This window comes from Zosterops lateralis (assembly GCF_965231275.1).
Source record: "Zosterops lateralis genome assembly, chromosome: 16".
NCBI lineage: Eukaryota > Metazoa > Chordata > Aves > Passeriformes > Zosteropidae > Zosterops > Zosterops lateralis.
The window spans coordinates 15,413,441-15,435,272 of NC_139776.1; the positions used below are offsets into that span (position 1 = coordinate 15,413,441).

Here is a 21,832-nt window from a genome sequence, read left to right on the forward strand (position 1 = left end):
GCCAGCTCAAAAGCTAGAATCCTGAGCTTTGTGATGTTAAAGGCACAAATACTCATGTGAAGAATTGTAGAATGGGAAAGAAATGTGCAAATCCAATCTCTGCAGCTGTACACTGTTTTCATCTCTGTGCTTCCTGTATTTCCTGTTACGCTGCTGCTTATTTGCCCTTCAGGAGTTCACAGCTGTGTGAGTTGTCTTCTAGCTATGCTGTTTAGTAATGCTTACAAAATAATGACTGGAGGAATTGTGGGCTCTTGTGGCAGTTTTGCTTTCATTGTGTTGCAGGGATCCAAGGAATAGTGGATTCCTACTGCCAGATTCTGCCTCAGATCCAACTCTACAGGCCAACAAACTTCTCTCCTATTATAAACCATGTGGCAAGGTTTGCAGCACACTCACTGCAACAAGGAACTGCTGCAGTGAGTGCAAGGCCTTCACTGTGGATCTTCTTTGGATTGTTGTTTCTGTTTTCCGTGTTTATGACTGAATAGAATGGAATAGTAAATTGATGTTATCTTCCTTCCTTCAAATCCCAAGTTTGGTCTTCGTTTGTCAGCCTACAGAGAGCATGTTGATGCTCTCTTGGTACATACTGATATGAACCTATACTGGGTAGACACATTTGTTTCATTGCCAGATTGCTGCCACTATACTTACTTTTGCATTGTACAGGGCTGCTGTGTTGGCTGTTAGACCAGTGGGACTGAGACAGCAGTTGCCTCGCTCTTAATCTCTCTTACCAAGCTCTGTCACCTGTATGGCATACACATAGAATAGTTTTGTGCCAAACAATTTTGCTCTCAAGAATGCTGAGAAAAAGCCTCTAAGAAATTACCAGAGGGCTTGACTATCAATCCCACCATAATGGCATGGAGTCTGAGAACTGTTCAATCAGTGTGCTGATTGCAGAGCATCTGTGGTTCTCTATGGTCATGGGTTTGTTTGTGTGCTGCTGTCGCCATGGCTGCTGTTAAAATTTTACTTAATTTCTTTAAACTTCATTCATTTTGCATAAGGATGAAGGATTTGGATGTCCCGATAGATTTGAGCTGATTTCATTTTGACAGACCAATCAGAAAGAATTTTGACATGTACTGTGCTGCTTGTTTTATCACCTAGCTGTGTCAGTATTTTTGGTGCTACTTACGTTTGTGTGTATTTTGAATACATTTCCCATGCTGCGAGGTACTTGGGCTAAGGCGATCCATTTCTCAGATTTCTGAGAGTATTTTTTAACCTTTGCAGCACTTTGGGGAAATCTTCCTAATTCTCATAATATGTTAAATAGCTCTACTTCTTCTTTCAGACTTAAACCTAACTATTTAAATAAAGAATCTGTCAGCAATTGGGTACAGCAATTTGTGTTAATTTTGCTTTAGAATTGGAAATTCAGTTTTCTCTCATTTTCATTGTGTTTGTCTCCTTTCAAGTCTGTAAACAGCTGCTGTAAAACAGCAGTTGCTTGTTTCAGAACCAGGTACTAAACTTCAGCTTCTGGGAGAATATAGAACTTTTAAACACTTTACCACACTAAGGCATTGGTTTGAGGTGCTCCTTTCTTTTTGGAAAAGCTCCTGCATTCTTCCTCTCCTGTTACCTCTAGAACATCTTATGTTATTTATCACTGCTGTGTTTTGAGATTTCTAATACTTTAATGCTTCTAATTTAAATTATTGATAAGAAAAGAACCAAGTTTTTTTGGTGTTATATTGCAGGGATATTAAATATCTGTAGCCTTTCTGAAAGCCAGTCAGTAAAACAGCACCTATCACTGAATTTAGTATGCAGCTGTGTTTATTTAGTAGTACTTTTTGTCTCTAGTACTTTTTGCCAATTGATGTAACTGTTCTTTATAAAATGAACTTAATCCTTTCTCGTTTTTCTAGTACAGAGAATATTGGTAGTGCACAATGAAAATCATTAAGTATAGGAAAAAATGCAAATGATCGTAAGTTCTTTAATGTTCTGGTTTTGTCTCAGGCACAGCAACATCTGATTTCATTCTTAGCATAAGTGAGTGCTCTATCTGCCTTCAGTTATGTGAGCTCTAGTGTCGAAATACCTAAATATTAGCCATGAATACCTACATGGATGCTTTCTCATGTTTTTCAGCAATACTTTATTTGCTGATCATTACAGATGGAGAGATCACTGATCTAGACCAAACTAGGCAAGCAATTGTTAATGCCTCTAAGCCGCCTATGTGCATTATCATTGTTGGTGTTGGTGAAGTTGATTTTAAAGCAGTGGAGTTCCTTGATGGGAACAGCAGTGTTCTTATATCTGTGACAGGAGAACCAGCTGCATGGGACATCATTCAGTTTGTGTCTTCCCAACAGTTGAAAAATGTATGTTGTTTTTAAATTCAGAAGAGTCCCAATGGCAGGATGTATGAATTCTAAAAATGACTGTAGTTTTGCCAAGGCAGCAAGCTGCATGCTCAGAGGGCATGCCTGTGTTGCTTGTTCCCAGTGAGAGTTGAGATGCTGGCTTCCATGTTCAAAGCTGTGTCTTGCTGTCTTGCAGTTCTTGAGAGCTCTTATTGTATAATTGATTTTGTATACTATCTCTTGGCTATTGCTGGGTTAAAGGCAATGTTCTCTGACCTGGCATGTGAACATTTAGGCAAAGAACTGAGATCATATTATCAGTCTCTGATGTTGAGACCTGTGAGTGATTGAAATTGAGATCAATCTTCCTTGCTATTGAAAGCAGTCCGGTCACTCACCAGCTCCCCAACTTCGGCTGCTGGCATTTGCATTCCTGCACTTTGCATGATCAATTAGGTTGAGTGATTCAAATGAAAACTCAAGAGACATTGCTAGTGGCTAGGGCAAATTTTCACTCAGACTAGGGCCATATAAGGGCTATGTGAGTCTGAAGTTGAAGTGAGAACAAGCAGTTTTCACTGGCAGTGCTCACCTGAGACTGACTGGAAGTGTTCCTAAAGCTGTAGCAAGCAATTCATAAAACAGAATGAGCAAGGCAGGTGTTCTGAATTCTCTGCGAGTGTTTCACTAGGCTGCCCAGTCTGTTTTTTATGGTATTTCTGATTTATTCTCCCCATTCTCTTTCCAGGCTCCCCAGGAACCAGACGGTTCGGCTGAAGTGCCCAAGCAGCTAGTGTCATACTATAAATGGCAGTGGTGGCCCCCCTGAAACTGCCAGACATCAAGGCAATGTAGATTCAGGCGAGCCCGGGCTACCTGCAGCACTGTGGTGAAGGAGAGCTGCCTGCAGCCATGCTCTCCCTTGCACACTGTGGATGCTCAGTGCCTTGAGATTGCAGCAGTTACACCACTTCTTTCACCTGCTTGTGTGGAGTCTTTGATCTTCCCTATTTCTATTGGAAGAAATGTAAATACAGAAAAACCTCCAAGTGCTGGAAGTTTTTGTCACAGAAAGATCGACCTTGTTGGTTTTCTACCTTGCAACAGCAACACATTGTGTACATCACACCACACATAGTTGCTTGACACAGCCCATCTGCTCCTCACTGTCAGGATGGGCCTCTGAACTGAGCTGCTCTAGAGCTGAGCCTGGTGAGAGAAGTGTTGCACCTGTGTGTGCTTTAATGACACTTACCATGTGCTCCTTGATAGGTGTCTTCTATCAAGCTGCCTTTGAAATGGGAACCCTTCTTTTCTGGATGTGACCAAAGACTGTTGAATGCCTGAGGTAGTTCCTGTTGTGCCTTCATAAAGTGCCAGTATATATATATTTTTTTTATGTTTCAGTTACCATACCTTTCTGTATTCTTCTTAATCACATTTTTCTGTTAGCAAAATTTCTTCCTGTGATGAACTCCTGCTTGAAGCCATTGTTTTAGTTCAAGAACATTGCACTTAGCTTATTTATGGGGGTTAAATGAGGATTAATCATTAATTAATGGGATTGGGATGAGATTAATGAGTCACATTAATGTGACTTTAAAAATCCACTGGTTTGAAACACTGAAATGAAGATGCTTTGAGTGAATTCTTTATATCACACAAGTTACAAAATGAAGTAACTTACCTATGGAACTTCAAGAAGGTGCTTCCTTATCCTCAGTAGTGTGAAGTGTGCATTATATGATCTTGGGACTGTAGAACACAGGCACGTGATAGCAAAGCACAAACGTTTTGAGGAAGATGGTTCATTTCCAAGTAGTGATAAGGAAACTTGGGCTTGTCATTGCACTACAAGTGTCATCGCTTTCAGTTACATAAATAAATGTTCTACTTTGACTTCGATAACATGTCTGGATTCTTATATCCTTCCTGGACTTTTCCTTTTGTTTTCCAGCAGTGTGGATTGTCAGAGTCCAGGGCATCCCTTTGGACGCCCTGGGACCCAAGGAAGGGAGTTTGAATCCTGGACAGGGGGATGTGGAGCCAGTCCAGATGGGTTGTAGACCCTGGCACAGAGCCCAGGAAGACAGTCTTTGACTTCAGTCCATGGAAAAAAGCTTCCAACATTGAGAGAAGAATTACTCACAAAGGTGTGACAGACAGTAGTATAGTTTATCACTGGGTGGAAAATTTTGTAGTTTTGGGGTTTTTAGAATGGAGCTGAATGAGGGACAAGATGGAGGATTTAGGGCAGCACCCTAGGTCCTTGTTCTCCCTTTGCATCAATTTTCTGCAGTGACGGGGGCACAAAGTTCAAGAAGATTGGGTCAGAGTAGAGATGACCCCTTTAGTATAGTTGATAGGTATTGGCACATAATTGTAAATAATAAATACGTAATTTTCTGTATAAGAAGGTAGTGTCCTCCCATCAAAGGGGTGAGTTGTCCTGTGTCTGAGCAGCAGAACAGACCTCGGCCAGACACAGAGAAAATTTTAAGATAATAAACACGTGAGAAACCTTGAGAAACAAGATCTTGAAGACTCCATTTCATTCTTGCGTCTGGCTCAGACCTCTCAGAGGGCAAAAGACTCTCTCAAACCACCACCTGAATCTTGGGTGAAAGAAAACAAAACCCCGAGAGTGGATGGTGGTGTTTCAGTATCTGAATGAGCCTAGGTTTAGTGAGATCCAAGAAAAAAGCACAGCCAGTTGTCCATCATTGTTAATTTTGTTCCTCTTTAATCACTACGACTGCTGAATCCCACAGCGCTTTCCTGCAGCAAGATGAGATGTTCCTTTAGTGTGAAGTTACAAAAGAATTTGTATTCTACCCGATAAACCAGAAAATGGTGAGAATACTTTGAGAGACTGCATCTATGATCCAGGCGCTGAAACTGGTTAAGTTACAAGCTTGAATGAAGGCAAAACTGGGGGTTGAATTCACATCCTCAACTAGACTAATTGTTCTGGGTGGACTCTGCTACCAAACTACCATTATGTAGCTTGTGCTTGAAGGGCTATAGGGTCAGGACCACTGCTGAGCCAAGATGAATCTATTGTACTTTTTTATTCAAACTTACATTGACCATGATCTGTTCTCTCAGGTTACATAAACAGCAGCCAGCTTCCTCTAGAGAAAGCTGGATTGTCTTTCTTGACACCTAGCCTGTGGCACCCCATTTTCTTGCACTTCTTGCACTAAGTTGCACTTCAATACTTAGTCTTGAGGAAATGAAGCAACCTCTCTGAGTGGCTTTCTAAACTGAAATGTTTCACAGGTGTGGAAGAGAGGGAGGAAAACTGCCAAGTCATCTCTGAGAAACTGTTCTTGTGGTTGAGAACATCCTTCGCTTGTGTTTTCAGCTGCTTACAGCCTGTAGACAGAGCTCTCCTCTGTTATGCATATGAGAAACCTAAAGCTGTTTTTTTTGTGTGTGTTTTGAAGCCCTTTTTGCCTCTCCTTTTTAAGCTTCTGCCAGCTCCCATCCAAAAGGGAGTGAGTCCTCTGTGTCTGCCCTGTAAGGAGTGGAGCTGCCGTTCTTCAGCGAGCTGAGGTATCTCCAGGTATCAAACTCATTTATGGTGGAAGAGACCATTTTTGTTTTGGGGAGGAAGAGGCCAAGAAGTTGTAAAGGCAGGTCTGAGGAAGTTCTTCCCCCTGTGGGAGCAGACCAGAATTTGAAGGAGATGCTCTTTACCCACAGGTGAGTGGCTGAAATGTGAGCAAGAAAAGGGACACAAGTCTTGTACTTAAGAACAAGAGCTGCATGGGTGTGGGCCCACATGAAAAGCCATGGGAAGCTAAATTTGGAAGCTACTGACCTGAGATTGCAGAATTTTTGCCTGTTCTCTGTCTTCTACTCTCCTCAGGGCTCCAGGTTTTAGAGGAAGTGCAGATAGCAGCTGGGCACTTTGGTGGAAGGCTGACCAGTCTGTTTCCTGCTATATGCTGCCTTGGGTGCAGATGGAATGCAGATTGATGGCATGGTTGTTGAGTTAGAGAAGAGGTCAGGTTATTTTCCTCAGGACAGTGTGTTGTGCACCCTCTCTGTGTCTCCCAATCACTGGCTTGAGTTCTCTTCCAGGTGAGCACAGGGAACACCCCAGAAGTCTTTTTAGCCTCGCCAAGATTAAACAATCACCTTTATACTTGTGATCCCCAAAGGTATTTCAGCCTCAGGGCTTTGAAAAAACCAAAAGCTATTGCATGTGGGAGCTCAGTGAGGAGGGTTCCTTTTGCTTCCTGGACATGTGGCAATAAATATTGGTGGCATTTAATGCCAGGCTATGCCATACTACCCAGCAGGTAGTGGGAGATAATGCCTTTTTTGCCTGGACAACTGGTTGTGTTAATGGCCCTCCTTGAGGTGTAAAATACACAGGAGACTGTTTTGCTAAAAATGAGACACTGTCTTCAGGTGGGTGCAGTGATGAGACTGCTCCAGGTGTTTGAGGAAGCCACAGAAACTCCATAGGGAGGTTCTGTCTTCTGACCAGCTTTGAGCAAGTACTGGATCCACCTAGCAGCAGCATATTTTGGTGGTCTCGATGTATCATTAAACTGCCTAAGTTGCACTCCTCACTCCACTCTACCCATTACTGGTTATGGGGTCAGCACACTGAGCTTTCTCTCTGTTCTAAACTGATAGGCTCACTTACTTGGGTTCACAGGAGTGGTGCCAAATGCTGTCAAGTCTGCTATGTTTTGTTGTTGCATGGCTGTGCTGGTTTGAAAGTAAACTGGTGTTATAAATGGGTAATGTGATGATTGGCTCTCGTAATTAAGAGATAAATATTGTGTGTATGTTAAGGGGAGTTTTGTTGATGTATGGTTATGTTATTGCAGTTTGTTGCTTGGACACCCTCTGTTCTCCCCATAGTCCTCTTTCCCCCCCCACTGTATTGTTGCCTATAGACAGCCGTGGTTATCAGAGTTGTCTGGGACGTGTGGCAGGAGGGCGTGTACATGTGCCCCTTGCATGTGGCAGTTGGGAATAGGGAAGACTTGTTGCTAGGGAGGCACAACATGACACCTGACCTCCAATCAAGTTGCAAGAAAGTAGTCTCCACCAAGGGATGGCAAAGAAGAGTGAAAGACTTGAGGAGAACCCAGGGTTGGCTGATGCAACACCAGGGTTATAAAAGACAGAGAAGCCATTTTGTAAATGAGCACATGGTGGCCAGTCATGTGCTCCTAGCATGCTGCCCTTTTTCCTTATTCAGTCCTTTGTTGTGTTTATTGAGGTTTAATAAACCTTTAAAATTTTAAAGTAAGCAGTTGTTTCTCATGACTGGTGTGAGAAATGAACCCCACTCAACAACCTTAAGAGATATTACGGATCAGAGTTACAATACATTAAAGAGATTATGATAAATACAATAATACAGAGAAAACTTGTTTTAACCACCGAAGACTGAATGCAATCTGGCACCCTGTTGGTCAGGATGATGGTACCAGTCCTGTCAAAGTTCTGGTCCTCCTTCAAATCTATCAAGTGGTGGTGCCAGAAGTTCCTAGGCCCAAAGATTTTATATACTTAGGTTTGTTAGGAGAATTAATCCACAGTGCCAGAGGTTTATATCCAAAAAATGAAACAGAGGAGTCCGGTAGCTTTATTCATGAATGAAGGGAGAGACCATGGGGCATTTTCCATAGGGTCTCTCCAAATGATGGAGGATGCAGCCTCCTTTTTATCCTAATTTCCTGGACACATTTCCTTCTCTCTTTCCCCTTTGGCTGAGGTACTTGAAAAGTACAGACCTCTTGAGCTACCTAATACAGACCCCCTTCTAATGTGCACACCACTCACCCCCCACGCCACCATCTCTCTTTTCTTTTTATCTGTGTTCTGTTTCTCTAAGTCCAAAAATTTAGCACAGCCTTAGGTGATCGACAGTGTCAATTGGTGGAATTCCTCCAGAATTTATGGTTCTTCCCATTTTTTTTTAACCTGTCAGTATCTGGCCTTATCTACAAACAGGTCCACAGTTAGTAAAGACCCTTCCCTCTCATTCCTTTCAGGTTCAGGTAGGAATGCTCAGTACCTCCCTCTGGCACAGAGTTTCACAATCTATGTGAGTCATGGGATATTTTGAGAGTCCTTGATAATTTAAGTCCTTGCAGCTGCCCATTCTGAGGTCCCATTTAGTCTTTTATGGCCCATTAGCACAGATGACCCCTCAGGCTGGGTGTGACTGCTGGTGCTTTATCAGAGGGAGTTTTCACTGCTGAGTCACTGGTGTGAAGAAAAAGAAATTCTGCCCTGTGTCAAACTGTTTGCCTCTCCTTATCTTATTTAACACAACAGCTGGTAGCTTGAGGGCTTGTGTAGTGCACTGGGCAGCTCCTGAAAACGATCCATCATCAACAGTTCATCAGAAATTATGTAGAGGGGGGAAGAATACTCCTGTAGCTAGGACAGTGGTGAAGCTGCATCCTCCCACCACGGCATGCTTCCACCACCTCCAGCAGTGCTTTTCAGGTGCTCCAGGAAGTACTTGTGCAAAAGGGGAGTAAAGGGAATATCCGCAGAGCTTGCTTTGTATGATTCACTCCTTGGTGTTTGTGGAGCCGAATAAGCCACCCTTGCCTGCTGCAAGGCACTCTGTACAGCATGTGTGATTGCAGGTGTATTGAAAATCATACTATGAAAAGCCAGTGTCCACAGAGGAGACAGAAGAGTCCTGTAACTTGATTCAAATGAAGGGAGAGTGTCCACCAAGGCACATGTCCGCGGGATTTTCTCTCTCGAGGTTTCTCAGGCTGCAGCCTCCTTTTATCCTGAACACCTGGCTGCACATTGCTCTCTTCCTTTTCCCCACTGTGATAAATGTGACATTGGGTAAAAATTAGTGATAAAAGAATATAGCAAGAAATGTTAGATTGGTGTTAATATAAAATATGAAAAAGGTATGGTCCATAGAAACTATTCCCCCACCAGGTTCCCACCGTCCTCAGTCCTGAAACAAAAAGAACAGGACAAGGGACATCACGAGAAACAAAAACACTAGCCAACACAGATAAGAATCGGCATCGCACTCAGACAGTGAAATTCCTCTCCGAATGAAAAAGAGAATTCTCCGCCGAGGAATACACATTGAAATAAACATGGGCCGGCAAGCTCCATTCGCATGTGAAAGGACCTTCCCGGAATATGGTCTGCAGAGTCCGACAAATCCGGGAAGCCCATCCGAAAATTATTTGGACTATTTGGACTATCCTGGGCACCTGTTCCGCCTCGGGACATGAAAACCCCTATAAAACTCCGAGCTGCGACCTGCTCCGTGTGGATTTGGGAAAACTGTGCTTTAGAGTGCGGTCTTCTCTTCCACCCGGTGCTGCGCTGTGAATCCTTTTGTGGTTTTCTCTTTTTATCAGTGATTGGGATCATTTTGTTATAAATGCAGTGGCAAATATCGGATTAATAAAGAAACAATTTATTAATAACACGATATCGATCACCAATAAAAGAGAAAACCACAAAATAGGAAATTAGCAGCGCCGCGCCGGGTGGATAGGGGTCTGCACGCCAGGGTACAGGACGCCCAAATACACGCCGAATGGTCCTCAGTCCACCGTTTTATAGGATTTTTCTGCCCTGAGGCAGTCCAGGTGTCCAGGGTGGGCCAAATAGTCCAAATTTCTTTTCGATGGCCTTCCCGGATCTTGTCAAGTCCCGTTGATCCATTCCGGGAAGGTCTTTTCTTATGCCAATTGTACCAGTCAGTCTTATGTTGATTTCAGTGTGCATATCGTGCCAGGGCGTTGATGAAATCTGCATCGTCGTCAAGAAGGAATTCTCCTTGAATTGGAAAGGATGCGATTCTTATCGGGGCTGGCTAGCGTCTTTGTTTAGTCTGATGGTCCTTGTCCTGTTTCGCAACTGGAGCCGTGCAGGCTGAGGATACAGATTGCTACCTACTAGACTTTACATTTTATTAACATCATTCTTATTATACATTGGATTATTATTTTATACACGAATTTTTACACCAAATTTATCACAGTTTTATTAATAAATTGTTTCTTTGTTAATCCAATTTTTTGCCATTGCGTTTATAACACCACTGTCTGAGGTACTAGGAAGGTACAACCTTCCCAAACCGCCTGCCACATATTCCCCCTTGAACCTGTCATTTTACCCCGAAGTCCAGGCTTGTGCAGACTCACTTGTCTGTTTCAGGAGCCAAACTGACTGTGGTCTGCAACAAACCTACTGTGAAAAGTTAGGAGAGACATTAAGACCCACTTCAAAGACTTTAACACCCATACCTTCACCATCGAATTGTTTGTAAAGACACATATCTTTCCTATCACAAGTATTTGATGCTGGGTGCACAGAGGGAGATCCAGACCCCTAGAAGAAAGAAATGCCCTCCAAAATCTGCTCAGCTCAGGATCAGTTGCTTTAATCTGGCCTGAATTTGTGCTTTGGGAGAGTTCTGGAATGTCTATCAGCTCTCCTGTAGATAGGATGAGCTGGATTAGGCCTGGGGGCTGCAGCAGGGAGCACAGCCGGCTTCTGGCACCATGCGCCCCAGGTCTCTCTCTTCCTCCTCCTTGTGAGTTTGCCAGCACCCTGCAGAGCAGCTGAAGTTCCTGTCCCACTGCCTGTGGATTTTGATGCTTGTCTCTGCCCTGCAGAGATCTAGCAGCTTGGGTGCAGCTGCTGTCCCAAAGTGGTCTGGCGTCCTACCTCCAGTGAGTAGCCCCTCAGGCCCCTGCTCAGGAGGCTGCTGAGCATGTGTTCTTTCCTCATGTCAGAAGAGCCCAATCCTCACAATTTGAACTCCCCTTCCCCGCCCCCCTCGCCTCTTTTGGTTTGCAGGGTTTTAGCCATGGGACCTGTGAATTTGTGCTGGGGAAGGTGCAGGGCTGGGGCTGAAAGCAGAGCCAGGCTCTGTGTTTGCAGCTGGTGTCTCTCAGTTCTGAATTCAGCAGCTCATGTCTCTCCAGTCACCAGCCGAAGTGTGGCCATGTGATGGATTCACTTCTGCCATTTCCTGCAGTGCCCCCTGGGGGTCCCCCACGGCCCAGGGCTCCCTCAGCTGGCAGAAGTGCATTCTGAGGGGCTCAGCCTGGTGCCCCTGGGTTGAGGGAGAGTGGCAGTACGGCCAGGGCGTCCCCTTCCTCCCTGTGTCCTCAGCAGGAGCTGCCCTGCCCATGGAGTACTGGGGTGTGGAGTGTCTGGCTAGACCGGCTGGGTGAGTTGGGATTGAGTCACTCTGGGCGGTGCACGGCTGGACGAGGGGCAGCAGGGTCTGCCACTGGCTCCATGGCACTCAGCGTTGGTGTCCGGCGGCTCTCCCAGCTGCCGGGCCATGGCGAGCGGCAGGTCCATCTCAGCTTCCGAGGTGAGCTCCAGGTGGCCAGAATGGTGGGGGTTTGAGGCTTTAGGGCTGGGGGCTGCCTTCCCCTGCCAGCACCTTATGCCTCCTCTCTACTTCTCAAGGCTTCACCCAGAAGACAAGGAAGGTCTGCTGTGGCCCAGAGGCCATCTTCAAGGAGGTGAGGAAATTGGGATCATGTGAAACCTGGGACAAGGATGAGACAGGCCAGTATCTTGGTCATAAAATCATAGACTGGTTTGCGTTGGAAGGGACCTTGAAGATCATCTAGTTCCAACTCCCACACCATGGGCAGGGACACCATCCACTAGACTGTTTTTTGGGAATTTCTCTGCTGTCTCCTCCTTCTGCTCTGCTCAGAGGGGCAGATGGGTCCCTCGCATTGTGTATGTGACTTATGTGTATACAAGCTGAAGGAACTGAAATTCAACTGAGTGACACTGCATGGAAGCCCGGGCACATTGTAGTTGAAGGCAAAGCTCCCCCTGCTCTCAGAAAGCCAGGCTGTCACTGCAGTCAATGCCTTGTGGGGCAGGGTGGGACTTGTATGCTTGAGTGCATATGTGTATGTGTGCAGGGGCAGGGATGGGGGTGGCCTGGGAATCATGTCCGCCTCTCTAGTGCCATTCCACTGAAGCCTGTGACAGCCCACCCATGCAGTGCCAGTGGGTGGTTCCCACCTGTCTTGCTCAGGTCCCAACGCCAATGCCTGGGAAAAGGCAGTGAAGTTGGGGGGGAGCAGGAGGCACAGTCACTGTTTCAGGTGTGTGGTGAGTTGAAAATTGCAGCTTTTCTATAAGCCAGGTGACTCCCTGCCTGGGTGATCTCTTCTCCCCAAGCAACTCTGTATGTTCCCATGTTCTGTTTCACTCCACAATCTGCCAGCCCAGACACCCCAGCTGGCACAAGCATCCTTCTTTTTCCAGAGTGGTGCTGTTCTGACTTCTTCAGCAGCAGACCTGTGGCTCTGTGCTGCTGGAGGGATCTATCCCTGGCCATCAGGAAAGTAACTTCCTATCACAGCTGCTTTTCATCATGTCCGCGGACTTGGTCACCTCACAGGGGAACCAACCAGCCATGAGACATGGGAGGGTCTTGCTGAGAATGAGTTGTCATCCCTCCCTGCTCCATTTGTTTGCAGCTCTTTCGCTGGCCTCACTTCGGGAAGCTTGTCATGGGCGAAAAGCTGTCCATTAAGGTTTACAACTGCAGCAAGGTTTTCAGTAACAGGTGAGTCCTTTGATTGTTGGGGTGACCAGTAGAGGTGGGAGAGAAGACAAACTGGTCTTTACATTGTTTACTGGCAATAGAAAATATTTGTTGAAAATTTGATGGAAGGAAGATGAGCAGAATGCCAGTTAGAGAGGAAGGAAGGAACTGGTCATTCATGTGGGGCAGCAATGCTGTATGTATTAAGTTAAATTAGGGGAATGATTTACTTGTGCCAGCAGTAACATGGACTACATAAGGATCTAGATTGGACCCTCAGCTGGGACAAACTTTAAACAAAGCCCTTAAAAACAGCTACAAAGGCAGATCTTGCTGCAGACTGGGGACCTGCTGTCACCTTAAACACCCTTGTGGTGACGGTGGTGATGTTGCACCCAAATTCAACATATCTGTTGGTGTAGAAAAGCCTTGAATGAATCATGTTATGGTTTAACCTTTAATAAGACAGCAATTTCAATTTAAAAGATCAGCCAGAAGTTAAAATGCTTCTAGGTGGCACAGGCACAACACTGTGAACTCAGTGGCTATTCAAACAGTTATAAAACACAGCAGGTAAACCCAAGAATAGAGATGACAGATTGAGTAGTGGAGCAAGAAAGGCAGCAGAGACCTGTCCTTCAGGATGTGTAAAAACATGAAGGGAAAGCTGCCAGCTCTGATAAGCAAATTTAAGAACTGAAGGAAAATGCACCAGCTGATAATGCAAACCTAATAACTTTGCATCCAGCTAATAATGCAAACCTTTGCAAAGATCCCAGAGAGGGCATGGAGAAAACAGATAAGCAAAACACATGTGCGATACAGAGGAAGACAGAGCAGAAAGTGTGGCAGAATATTGTGTCACTATTTCCTGGATGCCTTTCTTATGGGAGCTGGATCAGAGGAGTTGTCTCTGACTGAAACGTCAATAGAAACTGCTACAGAACAAAGAGAACACAAACAGTAACAAAACAGTAGGACCTGACAGTCTGCAGCAAAGGAGTTCATTGGAAAATGAGTGGATTGACATTATATCCACACATCTCCACTGCTAGAGAGCAGTATAATGACAGCACAGTTCAAAAGCAGTTGGTCTGTGCACTGGGACAGTCAAAACTAAATAGAGAGTGTGGAAGGACAGAAGGGAAAAAATTGTTACATTGCTCTATCTGTTTGTGGTCTCTGGGCTTCTGTGTATGCATCCTTTTTGTGGCAGCAGCATCAAACTGGCAAAGCTGGAAAGGAGGGGATGAGCAGAGAGACTCCTTCCTTGAGGGTAGGAAGTTGGACACAGGCTGTGTCTCAGAGAAGACAGAAGTGAGAAGGAATACAAGAGATCAACAGCTCACAGCTGAAACTGAGATGTGTGCAGAGCAATTCCTCTTGTCTGAGTCCTGAGTGAGCAGTAAACTCTTCCAGTAGTGGTTCCCAGCTGGCATTTGGGAAACTCTGCTTCATGAAGGCTTAACTTGGCTGCCAGCAGAGATGCCACGAAGAGATGGAGGCCCATGTACACATGGGTGCAGACAGTGACACACAAGCCAGGGTTAGGAGTAGCAAATACCATCCTGCATGCCTTGCTGCCATTTGCAGGGAGCCAGATGACCCTTCTCCAGGGAGAAGCTACCTAGGAGTAGGTAAATTTTGGCTGGACTTGATGCGGACATTCTTATGGTCATAGCTTTATGACCTATTTCTCTATTTTCTTGTGTAAAGCCTCTGTTTCCCAATTTTATCTGGGAAGAGTCACCCCAGCTTTGCTGGGTGCCCAGGCACAGACTGGCTCCTGTGAAGCCCAGCTCTGCAGAAGGGGATAACTTCTTTTCCCTCCATGAGTCTGGATCTGCACAAGCCTTTAACAACCAATGGCAGCTCAGTTGCAAGTAGCTGCATGGGCATGACTGGGGTAAAGGCGGGACTTGTGGCAGGGTCAGTCTCAGGTATTCAGCTACCAGACTTTCTATGGAAAGCACTTCAAGGCAGCTTGGAGGGGCTGTGAGCAGAAGCGTGGAGGTCCCAGTAATCCCCAGGATGTAGACGCTAATGCTATGTACAGTGTTGTTGCAGTCTCTCTTTTTATTCCAGTGTTAGGAAAATTAATCCATGAACACCAGAGGTTTATGTCCAAAAAGGAGACAGAGGAGTCCTGTAACTTTGAATAAAGAGAGATGGCATGGGCATTTTCCATGGATTAGAGGATGCAGCCTCCTTTTTATCCTAATTTTCCAGCCACATTTCCCTCTCTCCCCACTGGCTGAAGTACTTGAAACATACAGACTTCCTGAAATGCCTAATTCCTAAAACTCTCTTCTAATGTATACCTCTCCCTCCCCATTTCTTTTCCTTGTGTCAGTCAATGGAATTTCTATCGAATGTGTGGTTCTTCTGATTGTTTCTTTCATCTCTCCGTATCTAACTTTATTTATCAGCAGACCCACAGTTTGTAAAGACATATCTTTCATTCCATTCATCAATCAGTGGAATCCTTCCCACTGTTGTTTTTTTTTTTTTTTTTTTTAATCTCTCAGTGCTAGTTTTATCTACCAGCAAACCCAGGGTTGGTTTGTAAAGACAAATCTCTCATTCCTTTCACCAGGCTGCTTGGTACTCTTGTCCTCAGCCTTCAGCACCTGATGACATCCGGAAGGCTAATCCTGCAGGAGTCCCTTGTGGACAAGAACAACAGAGTCACTGGTGTAAGTCCTCTGTGGACAGCCTGGCTATCAGCAGTCAGTAAGGCTTTGTGTGAAACCTCATGTGGTACTCCCCAGGTGGAGTGGGAGTTGAGGGGGAATCCAAAGTGCTGTTTGAGCTGGAAGCACTGGGGCATTTGTGCCAACTCTGCACAGTGACACAGACACTTCACATTCACCAAGAGGTTTCTAGGAGTATTTACAAATGCATGGGGTGGGCTGGGGCTCCTGGAGACCTGCAAAGGGCCTGAATGAGCAGAGGGAGGCTTCGTAAAACCTTCTCAAGTCTGGGCAATGGATGTAGGAAGTGGCATCTCATTTGCTTCATGCACTATGAAGTGAAAGTGTACAGGCTGCTGCAGTGATGGAGTGAGGTGGAAAGTGGTAGCGTGCCTTGGGAGCCTCAGAAGGATTTTGGGTTAAACATTAGCACTAACTGGATGGCTTAATGAGTGTCTGGGACATCTCCAACACCTGACTGCTCCTCTGCACTGCTCTGCGGTCCTGCTCTCCTCCTGCCCTGGAACTGGGGCTTAGTTGGTCCTTTGTGCTTATAGAAGATGAACACTACCCTAAAATGAGTTGTTTCCTGCCAGCTGGGTGTGAAGGCAAAGCTCAGTGGATTACAAACTGCCAGACCTGTGTGCCAGGGCAGCTGGCAGGGCAGAAAAAGCAGAGGCAGAGGCAGCAGTCCTGCAAGGTGCTGGATCTCTGCTTGCTTTTCACACAGGCAGTATGACTAAACCACATGGTGGCACATAGTATGCAGCTCTTTGGCCACCAGTCCACCAGCTTGAGTGGCACAGACACACATTGTTGGGATTGCTGGACTCCTGGATTACAGAGCAGGTCCAGGTAGAAACTGAGCATTTCCAGGATTATTTTTAACCTGTGCAGCTCACTGGGTAAATGTTCAGGCCAGCAAAGCGACAGGGATTAGACTCAGCCCTTGTTGCTGGTGATGTTTTGAAGGAATTCCACTGTGTAAGGTCAGAGCTAGCCTGTGGCCCAGCCCTTTGCCCTTGGGTGCCTCTTCCCTTGTGCTAACAGCAAAACATGCGCTGATGAGCTGCTCCAACCAGAACCCAACCACATTCAGTTATGCTGGATTAGTTTGGATTGTGCCACCCTGGCTGCACAACAGCTGCAGGGGACAGAAACAGGGAAGGCAAGACTACTGCCCCATCCAAGAGCAGCCTGGGACCCTCTCAGCTCAGCTTGGAATAGACATGACCCCAAGAGAGAAGCTGCTTCTTTAGCAAAGTGGGAATAAAGCCGTTAGACTTCCTGCTAGTCCAAGTCCTGTTCTCCTCTGGAACTTGAATTACTTCCACCCCTTTTTCTTCTGGTGGTTTGAAGGAGTGTTTTTAAAGCCTTAGCTGTTTATCCAGCTTCATCTCAGGCTTCTTCACACTCCAGCCTTTGCTGCTGCCTTTCCTGATCACTGTACTGCTGCTTTCTTGGACTGCATTTCTTTTCCCAGAAATGTGCAGGTTTCCAGGGATTGAGCTCTGGACCCAGAGTACATCCTCTTCAGCCTGTTAAGAACTGATCTCCTCCATTCTAGTGTTTTTGGCTTCTGCTGGGAAATCATTTGCGTTTGTGCTGTTTTGAGATCAGGCTAGCCACCTGCAGACCAAGGGTGTTCAGACCTGTTCTGGCTTTGCTGATATTCAGCGTGCTCTGTACTTCTCTGGCTATCCTTCCTTGTCTCTTGTGATGCAGGCTCTCGGTGTGCTGATGGCTTCTCCAGCATTTTAATCCAAGCTGTCCTGCCTAGGGATGCTCTGCCAGCTGTCTTGTGCCCCCTCCAGAGACACTGCTCCAAATCCTGCATGTTATTGTGCAGGGCTCTCCCCAGTTCCCTTGTCAAAAATGTCTCAAGGCGACTCTTGACTCTCGAGGTCTCTTTATGGTAGATTTGTAAACTTGAGCCTGCTTTTATTCAATAAATCATGGAGTTTGAGAAGCTGTGGAGGAGGGAGCTTTGTTATGTCTAGCTTGTTGATGGAGGCAGACAACAGGAGTCTGGTATAAATTATGCTTCTTTTTGGGATGTGCTTATGCTTCTTTCTTCTGTTTCCTTCCACCAGCTCCTCACTTCTTTTTTTCTTCCATGCCCTTCTTTTTCTTTTTTTTTTTTGTGACATTTCTGTCATTGTTTTGTGGCTGCCAAGCTCTCAGGCCATTTCACTTTCTGCTTGTAGATCTACATTGAGTTGGATTTGCGCTACCAGCCTCCAAATGGCTCAGCAGGAAGCTGGGTTGAAGAGGATTTTGTCTATCTTACGAAAGACAGGTATGGAAATCCTAGGAAGAGCAAATTTCCAGGCAGTTTGTGCAGCTACCTTTGTCAGTGGCAGCCTTTGGGATGCAATCCAGCCTCATTTACTCTCCACTTCAGGCGGATGCATCTCAACTCTACAGCAGCAGTAAGGGAGAAGGGCTCTTGGATAAAAATACCTTGCCGTCAGAATGAGCCTTTGACTGCAATAATCCACTGTAGGTGCTAAGAGTCCTGGGACACCCTGGGAGACCCTTAAGAGCATTTCTGCAGCCTTCCTGGCTTGTGGTTGCAAAGTTGCAGAGAGCAATGGCTTTGGCCTCCAGCAACTCCATGCATCCTGCATGCTGGTGGTGCTCAAAGCCAGGGGAGTTGTTGGTTTCTGGACAGACAGGATGACAGGCAGCAGCAAGACCTGCAGAGTGTCACTTGTGGAACTAGAGGGAAAACAGCAGACACATGGGATAGACAGTGGATAAGCTTAGGAGAAAATTTCTGGTGTCTCTGCCAAGAAATAAGCAGGAGAGTGGCTGGGGCACTGTTACTTAAATGTATCAGGGAACAGCTGTGGCACACTGGTCTTTGCAGAAAAACATCTTTTGTTTTTACAGTTCAGAGTTAATAATCCACAATCCTGGATTTGAGGAGCTGGAGTAAGTAGCCCTTGAATGTCTTGGCTCACCCTCCTGTGTGGAGGGCAATGCACAGCCTACTTGTTAGGGCTGATGTATGGCGCATGCCATGGGGCGGGGCTTGCAGGACTGCTGTGTGGCTGAGAGCAAAGGAACTGGACAAGAAGGCTGGTGCACTAGGCAGGAAGCTGGCAAAAGGTCTGGAGACTGATGAAGAAGAGGAAGAGGAGGAAGATTGCTATGATACATCTGAGATTGAGGCCTCAGGCATCATCTTCAGCCCTGTGAAGAGGTATCCATGGCATGCTCCTCTTTCTTGCCCTTGTTTGGGTCCTGGGGTGGAAAATGCTGGATCCTGGGGAATTCCTGTAGCTCATGGCAGTCTGCTTTGGCAAAATGTCAGAAAACTTCCATCTCTATTGGCCCTAGACAGGGTGTGTTGCAGATTTCCTTGTTCTCATTATTTGCTAGGTTTTCTGTTGCTTCCCTTGGTGGGGACTTACTCAGGTCCATGTTGACAAGGACACCTGCTCACTTGGGCTTTTTTTTCTGTGCAGCCGCTCCAGACTCTGCTCTGCACGGGACCTCTTTGCCGTGCCAATGCCGCAGAGTTTCCAGGTACTGTAGAATTGGGTGCATATCCCTGTAACTGCCTCTGGCCCTGCAGTCTATCCTTTACTGCCTTGCTTCAGGCCTGGGCTTCTCCAGTTGCCACATACATATACATATGTGTATGTGGTATATCTCTAACATGAAGACCATCATGCTTTGTGTGACTTCCCTGGGCAAGATGTAAGATTCCCTGATGGACTGCATCCATGAGTGCCAGCCTCAGTATCAGTAAGCCCATGTAGTTAGCTATGGATAAATAGGAGAAGGGAATCAGCTATATGTCCCATTGCAAAACACTGCCTGAGCAGAGCTTCAGAGAGTACCCAGGCAGTACTGGTGCCTGCCAGCTTTTCCAGGGCCTTCTCTGTCTTCCTTAGGGACAGCTGTGGGACATGACCACAGATGGAGGACCCTGTGGTGACTTGCCAGGGGGCTGTTAGGAAGTTGTGGCTCTGGCAGGTTACCTGACATCAGGCTAAACTGATTTCAGGGCAGGTCTCCCAGCCTGGCTATGGATTGAAATCCTCCCCTGGTTCTAAGTAAATGTGGACTCTCATTTGGTCCTATCAACCAAGCAGGAAGATTTTGTGAGGGTTAAATTTCCTACCATCATTCTCCTGAAGCAATTATTCTGTACCTTAACAATGGCCTAATTATTTGTATTGAGACCAAAAGTGAGAACATTTCTTGCATATCTTAGACATGTAAGCAGTTGCAGTAAATGAGACAGCCACATTCCAGGCTTTCCAATGGTGTCCATCTCAGTAGGATTCAAAAAGCAGTATTAACAGAGGCTACAAAGAGCATCTTCTCCAAGTCGCTCTGTGGACCCTGCCATGTTGGAGCAGTGGGTTTGCAACCCCTTGGGATCAGAAACTGAGGGTACATGTGCTGCTGGGAAGGCCTGCTCTTGTCAAAAGTACTGCAGCTCTTATGCTTTATTTCCTTGCTTGTCTGAAAGAAACAAGTATCTCAAATACTACTTTGGTCTGTCCTGGCTGTAGCAGATTTCAGCAGCCATGCTTTTGCTTGGAGTCCACCTCTGCATTGAGAGTGCCCTGTACATGTGCATACTGGTATCATTGAAACAATTGCAGGATGGAGATGTAAACAAGGAGAGTGCTGATTCGAACAAGGAGAGTGCTAATTTTCTCCCATATTTTCTCAGATTGGGATTAATGTAATTGAAGCACAGAAGCTGGTGGGGGTGAACATCAACCCCTTTGTTGTAGTCAAGGTGGGAGAGGAAAAGAGGCACACAGCGACACAGAAGTCAACAAACTGCCCCTTCTACAATGAAGTATGTGACATGGGCAGAGGCTCTGTCCTTGCCCCACCAGTGTCCCGAGTGCCCAGGACCATCCTTGCAAGGGATGCCTGGAAGCTTGGGGCTCAGCTGTCTTGCTCTTCTCTTTCAGTATTTTTTGTTTGACTTCTATGAGCCAAGGGACATTTTATTCCACAGACTCATAGAGATCTCGGTATGTATGTCTTCATCTTCCACTGGTTAGTGGTACAGCCTGATGCTTCTGTGTGTAGACACTGGAAGTGATGGGCAAAGCAGGGGTACCAATACCATTCAGGTGTTCCAGCCAGAAGCACCTGCCCACAGAGAGCCACAGGGCCTTCCTGTGGCTGCACTGGGGCAGAGACCTAGCCCTGCTCTGAGCTGGTGCTGGGCAATGCTGCCTTCCCACCTCCTCCAGGTAAGGGTTTTTCTTCACACTATGACTGAAGTGGGGCCTCTGAGACACTTTCTTGCCTTCTGCTTTGTTGCCCTGCTGTTTTGGCAGCAATTTCCTACTGCCCCTAACCCTGGAGCCTCATCCTGCAGGTCCTGAAGATAAGTGACTGATGTGAGGGGAGCTCAGAAATTATTTGTGCTGTAGAAAAGCCCAGGCAGGCAGAGAGGTTGAAAATCCCTTGACCCAAAGCACAAAGGCTTCCCCAAGACAAAGGGATGTTCTGAAGATAGCTAAACCCAGCCAGCACGTTCTTTGCCAAGTGGTCTCCAGCATTTTCCCTGTGAAAGGCTGCACACCTCTTCTGCTGGTGACAGTTCAGCAAACACTGAGCAAGACTTGGGTTTTGAGAGAGACACTAGCCTGGTGGGGTCATGGCTCTACCGTAACCCAGCAGGATATGGACACAAGGACTTCCTGTGGGGAAAAGGATCTAATCTAGCTCCTTTGTTGGGGTATGGTTTACCTGAGACTGCAGAAACTGAATTGGTTGCACACGACTGCCTTGGTCTGGGTTTGACTGAAGGCTATGGGCTGGTGGGCTTTGTGGGAGTGGTTGGGTAAGAATGGGTTAGTCCTAGGGGTAACACAGATGGGTTAGTCTGCATGAGATTGCAACCACTGCCTCAGCTGTGCTTTAGAACAAGCACCTCTTGGCAGCCCTGTGTTCCTCAGAGATATCTGGATGTGTGACCCGGCTGCCTACACCTCATGGTGCTCAGGGGGACTTGTGCTCTCTGCAGGTTTTTCACTCAAAGAAGATACCATTTCTGGGAACTCGCATAGGAACGTTCAAGATGGATGTTGAGACAGTGTACAGCCAGCCAGGTATGAGGGACTGCACCACATACCTGTGCCTGACCCTGGATCTGTCTGAAACTGGTGTTTCCTTCATTCTTGGATGGGTCTGGTCAGGGCCTTGACTTTAAAGCACTTAGTTTGCATGAAGACCTGAGCTTGCTCCTTCACCCAGCTGTC

At 46.2% G+C, this 21,832-nt stretch overlaps 2 protein-coding genes across 8 annotated transcripts in view; both read left to right on the forward strand.

Moving 5' to 3' along the window:
• CPNE1 (copine 1) overlaps positions 1-300 on the forward strand; it is a gene marked incomplete at its 3' end in the record, with an annotated part of 29,671 nt that extends 29,371 nt beyond the window's left edge. The window contains 1 exon segment of the mRNA XM_083873202.1: positions 286-300. Coding sequence (XP_083729328.1) covers positions 286-300 — 15 coding nt within the window.
• An 11,295-nt stretch (positions 301-11,595) lies between these two features.
• Positions 11,596-21,832, forward strand: part of LOC310916028 (fer-1-like protein 4) — a 38,674-nt gene continuing 28,437 nt past the window's right edge. For all 7 annotated transcript variants that reach the window (XR_014591250.1, XR_014591251.1, XM_083873268.1 and 4 more), the window contains exons 1-11: positions 11,596-11,688; positions 11,787-11,842; positions 12,824-12,912; positions 15,488-15,587; positions 17,792-17,883; positions 18,480-18,521; positions 18,628-18,792; positions 19,058-19,118; positions 20,281-20,412; positions 20,531-20,593; positions 21,598-21,682. Coding sequence is in view for 5 of the 7 variants with exons in the window: in XM_083873268.1 (XP_083729394.1) it covers positions 11,610-11,688; positions 11,787-11,842; positions 12,824-12,912; positions 15,488-15,587; positions 17,792-17,883; positions 18,480-18,521; positions 18,628-18,792; positions 19,058-19,118; positions 20,281-20,412; positions 20,531-20,593; positions 21,598-21,682 (964 nt within the window). In the remaining 2 variants the exon portion in view is untranslated. The remainder of the gene's footprint in view (positions 11,689-11,786; positions 11,843-12,823; positions 12,913-15,487; positions 15,588-17,791; positions 17,884-18,479; positions 18,522-18,627; positions 18,793-19,057; positions 19,119-20,280; positions 20,413-20,530; positions 20,594-21,597; positions 21,683-21,832) is intronic.